Source organism: Poecilia reticulata, linkage group LG5 (genome assembly GCF_000633615.1).
Source record: "Poecilia reticulata strain Guanapo linkage group LG5, Guppy_female_1.0+MT, whole genome shotgun sequence".
NCBI classification, from domain to species: domain Eukaryota; kingdom Metazoa; phylum Chordata; class Actinopteri; order Cyprinodontiformes; family Poeciliidae; genus Poecilia; species Poecilia reticulata.
This window is the reverse complement of record NC_024335.1, coordinates 26,809,540-26,814,495: the sequence shown is the minus strand read 5'-3', so window position 1 is coordinate 26,814,495 and position 4,956 is coordinate 26,809,540. Positions and strand designations below refer to the sequence as shown.

The 4,956-nt window shown below is 38.3% G+C and overlaps 1 protein-coding gene across 5 annotated transcripts in view; it reads right to left on the bottom strand.

Moving 5' to 3' along the window:
- Positions 1–4,956, bottom strand: part of cntn6 (contactin 6) — a 167,851-nt gene that overhangs the window by 46,011 nt on the left and 116,884 nt on the right. For all 5 annotated transcript variants that reach the window (XR_001776630.1, XM_017304949.1, XM_008410157.2 and 2 more), the window contains one exon: positions 4,647–4,797. Coding sequence is in view for 4 of the 5 variants with exons in the window: in XM_017304949.1 (XP_017160438.1) it covers positions 4,647–4,797 (151 nt within the window). In the remaining variant the exon portion in view is untranslated. The remainder of the gene's footprint in view (positions 1–4,646; positions 4,798–4,956) is intronic.

Sequence of the window (4,956 nt, the reverse complement as noted above, 5' to 3'; positions counted from 1 at the left end):
GCAGTTGTGGAGTCACAATATCTGGGTTCATGAGCGCCCCCAGCGATGAGGCACGAGAACTGCCTGCCTCACCTCAAATCTGTTCTCTGCCGTTTCTGATCGCTCCTCAGCACACGAAACACGTTACACACACAGTTGGTGACAATAAAAACACAGTACATTAAATATATAAGCTAAATTATGGAAAATCTGTTCATATATTAAATGTTTTTAACCATTTTATTGGCGACGTACAGACAGAAGGAGCATGCTCTCATAGAATGGCAACCGGTGCAGTTAGCGACAAGTTGCGCAATCCCAGGTGAGGCACAGCTCACTGCTGCCTCACCGGCTTCGCTTCCAAGCATTTGAATGGGAAAATGTGAAAATTCTGCGATTTTGAAGAAAAATAACATCAGATTTGGTGAAATTAAAGGAAAAATAGGTACTTTATAGTACAAACCACAGGGTGAAAATATCTTTATAAATGATTTTATTATTATATATTATTTTTCCATGATGAGAGGTGAGGCTCTGCCTCACCTGCCTCCCCTGACTGCACGTCACTGATATATACAGGGGTGAAAGTAGTTTTAAATTCTTGGGGGTACTATGACAAAAATACATACATAGAAGTAATATATATTACTTCTTTGTGTGCTTTGGAGATTCTGAGCAGATAAATTTTTTTGCGAAGCAATAAAAGTTGGTAGCTCTTGAATTGCTACAACATAAAGCTGTATTTCCTCATTCAGCCCACTGGCAGCAATGTTGACACCTTGAGATGCCATGAGACCTAAATTCTGAATATCATGGCATGGAGTGCATCCAAGTTTTCCATGTCTGGTATATAACCATTCATTTTAGCTTTTAAACTGATTCTATTGATCCTGTGTCCAGACAGAGGGATAATCAGTAGCCCAGCATCATGACCTGTTTGTTCTGAAGATCCTGCAGCTTCCACTTCGTCTTCCTAACATGGCGCCTCCTCACCCTGAATCTCTTACTGACAGGAGGAACCACAGAGCTCTGTTAGATTAAAGCTCATCTTCTGAAGTTGGGATATTTCCAGAGGAATCACCTCAAACCAGATGTTGGAGTGGATTTTATTTCAATGTCATTTGTGAATGTTAGAGCCTCATTTTCAACAGGGGAGCTATAAAGGTTGAAAAAGGTTATTATTTTGGAGAAAATCTCATCAACATCAATATTTCCAGTAAATAAGAGGCAAAAAAAAAAGTTTGATGAAGGACAAGCCTCTCAGACTCTGAGCCCGACATCACCAAACTATTTTTTATATTAGACAATTAATTTAATTTCACATAATTATCGTGGAAGAAGCCATTTGTTTGTTAAATACTTAATGAAAAATATTTACCGAGTTTGATGTTTGTTGTAAATTATGTATTCTCAAAAAGAACGAGGTAATTAGTCCAAGTTTGTCGTTTATTGAAAGTTCAGAAACTACAGCGGCTGTAATGAGCCACATCAAAGGTAAACAACCTGAACAGGTGATCAACTCGAAACCACTCGCACCTTTTTACTCTCCGTCTCTCTCTCTGCCATTTAAGCACACCCGTTGCCATGGCAACCTCCTGCGCTCCACAAGCCAACCCGAGATTACGTTAAAAATATAACATTCAGTCCGTTACGATATTAGGTTTGCAGGGTTGATATTAATTTTGCAATCATTAATAAACCTCTCATGGACACAGCGGTGGTTTATTAGTTAATTTTAAACTCCTGCTCTGCTCGTTATTTTGATAATGGAACCGAAACGCACAGAATTGCGCAACACCTTGTTGAAACAATAATTACTGAGATTATTATTGTTGTCGGGAGCACAGAGCTGCACCACCAGAAACCAACAGAAACACTGAAGAGAAGAAGAGTTATGATTAATGTAGTTACAGTTCTATCCATGTTTTAATGTTGCAGAGCTCAGTCGTTTGCAAATAGATAAAAGTTTAAACTGGCATGTTGTACATCTTTTATCTGGTCATTTTGTGTAATATTTAACAACTAGAAAATGGCAAAGAACAATATTTTTTCCACTCTGATTTGCTGCTGTTAGGCCTACCAATTTTAAATTGATTGTTCATTGCATTTTTCGTAAACAACTGTGAAAATAATTTCTATTCACATGGCTTTTTTGTTTTCTGGGAAATTATTTTTGATGATAAATACAGAAACAATCATAAAAATCAAAACATCTACAATAGTGATAGTAATATTAATAATAAAATAATAGTCAGTGCAAAGTAGCCTGCAAATTCTTTGGTGAGGGGAGGTGAGGGACCTGGATAAAGGCTGGGGGGGGCGCAGGCCCAAAAAAGGTTGAGAAACACTGATCTAGAGCAAAACTAGGTGTAAATATCTTGCGGGTTTTGTTCTTGTTGGGCGGTCTTGCTTCTGCATGCATTAAATGCAACCTGTGTTGTGATTCTGGTGAATACAAAGTCGATTGCCAATGCAAAACTGTTGCAAAAACAAAAACTGTTGCTTATCTTGTAAAATTCTGTGTTAAATTGAAGCAGGTACGATCTTTGTCACACACACAAAAACAATTGACTGCTTCTCAGAGTCAGGCTCTACTTCAGGCTATAATGTCTATACTAGGAAGATTTATCAATAAGCTATAGGAACTAGCGCTGTGTTCCAGGGAACCTTAGGAGAAATAACTTAAGAATCAGACAAGGGCTACTTTGGTTACATTCTGGGTAAAAAAAATGGGCAGTTTGCTAAGGATTTGATTTTTGAGGACTCCTAATGGCTGCAAGGTGAATGAAAATCACTTTTCAAATAAGTTTGTAAGAGCTAAGACTGGTTTTCATCAGTCTGCTTAAATTACTTTTTTTAGCATGAATTCTTCAGAAGCTGCTCCAGCCAATATCGAGCTGTTCAAAAGAAGGCTCTAATGGGCCTAGTGGTGTAACTATCTGACTTTAATATCATTCCTAACACTGAGGTTGTAGGATGGGATTCTGCAAATAAAATGCTCCAGTGTGGAACCAAGAGTTCTAACCTTTTGCCCTTGTTTTCTTTCATTTTGAATGGTCTTTGGCTATTGATGGGCAGGTCTTCTTAGTGCTTTAATAGCAGTAACATTTCTAATCAACACAACTCTCACTCTGCCAACTTTATGCTGATTAGTGGGACAATGTGAAGTCTTGAATACAGTAATAACCAAAGGTTTTGTCTGAAACCAATTTTTGTTTTCATACTGTTTCTTCATGAGTATTCAGATTGTTTTAGATTAATGAGTTGGATGAGTCTCACTCAAGGAGAGTATTAAAGAATCATCCAAGACCATGATCATCCCACAACCTCTGCACAATGATTTGTGTCGTTGTCCAGCATGAATAAAACAAACTGTGGACTCAGTCAGGAAACCCGTTGACCCAATATGTGGTCAGTTTCTGTGTCTGACTCGAATGAGGCAAGAATGGCTCACCATCATTGAGAATTGGGCCCCAAAGATCATTTTCATCAATTCAAAGCAAAGCCCAAAGGGCAATGCTGTAAAAGTTGACTTTAAATAAACTGACAAATCTCAGAAAATGTTCTTTAGTATACCACAGAACAGAGCTTCTCAAACTTTTTCAGACTCAGCCCTGCTTTTTCCAACAGTCTTATAAAAATGCTCTATTTATCAAATACAACTTAAAATAAATTCCGTAATTATGTAAGAAAATATGCAACTTTGTAGTTTAATGCCTTGAAATAGGGCCTCTGCCTCTATAAAATCTCCAGATCTTCTGAAACTCCACCTCTCACACAATAGTTTTAAGTGACAGTCTTTATCTTTTGTTTTTCTCTCCAGTTCATACATTTTTTGAAGCATTATTGTTCAGATTTTTGAGGACAACTGGGTAACTTTTTCTTCATGATGGTTTTTACTGAAGGCAAAAGGTGTTTTTCAATTTGCATATTTGAAGGTGAAAATGGTTATTGGAAAACTTCAGACTGATTTTTTATTTCAAGCTTCTCACTTGCTCATGATAAGGACTGATTTCTGCTGATTCCAGGGCTCTTGATATTACTCAGTGAGTTATCAGAAGGAAAAAGGCAGTCTTTTTTTCTTTGCTAAATCAAACAGTTTGACTTTGATTAATTCTGTGGCATCTTTCTTTGTTGCACCATCATCATATTTAATGGCCGTAATGAACAAGCCCAACTCTGACACGCTGATAGATTCATGAAATTAGATTCATGTTAATGTTAGCAGAAAAATCAGGACGTTGTTTTTGCACATGGTGTTTGCTTCCATCTAACTACGGTATTCATCATAAAAGCAAGGAAGTTGTGCTCATATTGTCTTTGGAGATTTCTGTGTCATTTTCTTTAGTGGTTCTTGGTGCAGCGCCACCACAGGAGAGGAGAGGTTCAGGTTTTTCAAAAGGTTTGGTTGCTTCACGCAGTGCAGTGTGAAAGTGAACCGCACCGACTGAAAATGTAACAAATTATACAACATTGGTCCCGGACTATCAGGTGTGAAAACACCTTAAAATCAACACTCACTGCATGTCAAAGTAGAGGGAAACGTCCATAAGTGTTTTTTCCCTTTTGATATTGATAGACCGCCCTTGTGGATAGATCTATATAAAAATAGGTCTAAATGATAAAACATGTCAGTGTTTGGTGCTGCGGCGCTGATGTTAACCTACCTCTTGCTGGTCCTCAGGAGTTCGCCCCCTCTCCACCAGGAGATGGTGGCCCTGGGGGACGCGTTGGGCCGGCACTCTAAAACCACCTCTCCTCCTCTATGGATCACAGTGGATTTTTTCACTGGCCGCTGGGTAAAGTCAGGCGGCGAAGCTAAGGAAGAGACCCGTGTTGAAGCCATTTGTCTCGTTTTGTAGAGGGACAACGACCAAAAGTCAGCCAAAATGTCAAGTGTGTCACTGGCAATTATAGACATTTCATTTTACCACCAGATTGGCTGTTTGTTTGAATTTATTATATTATATTATATAT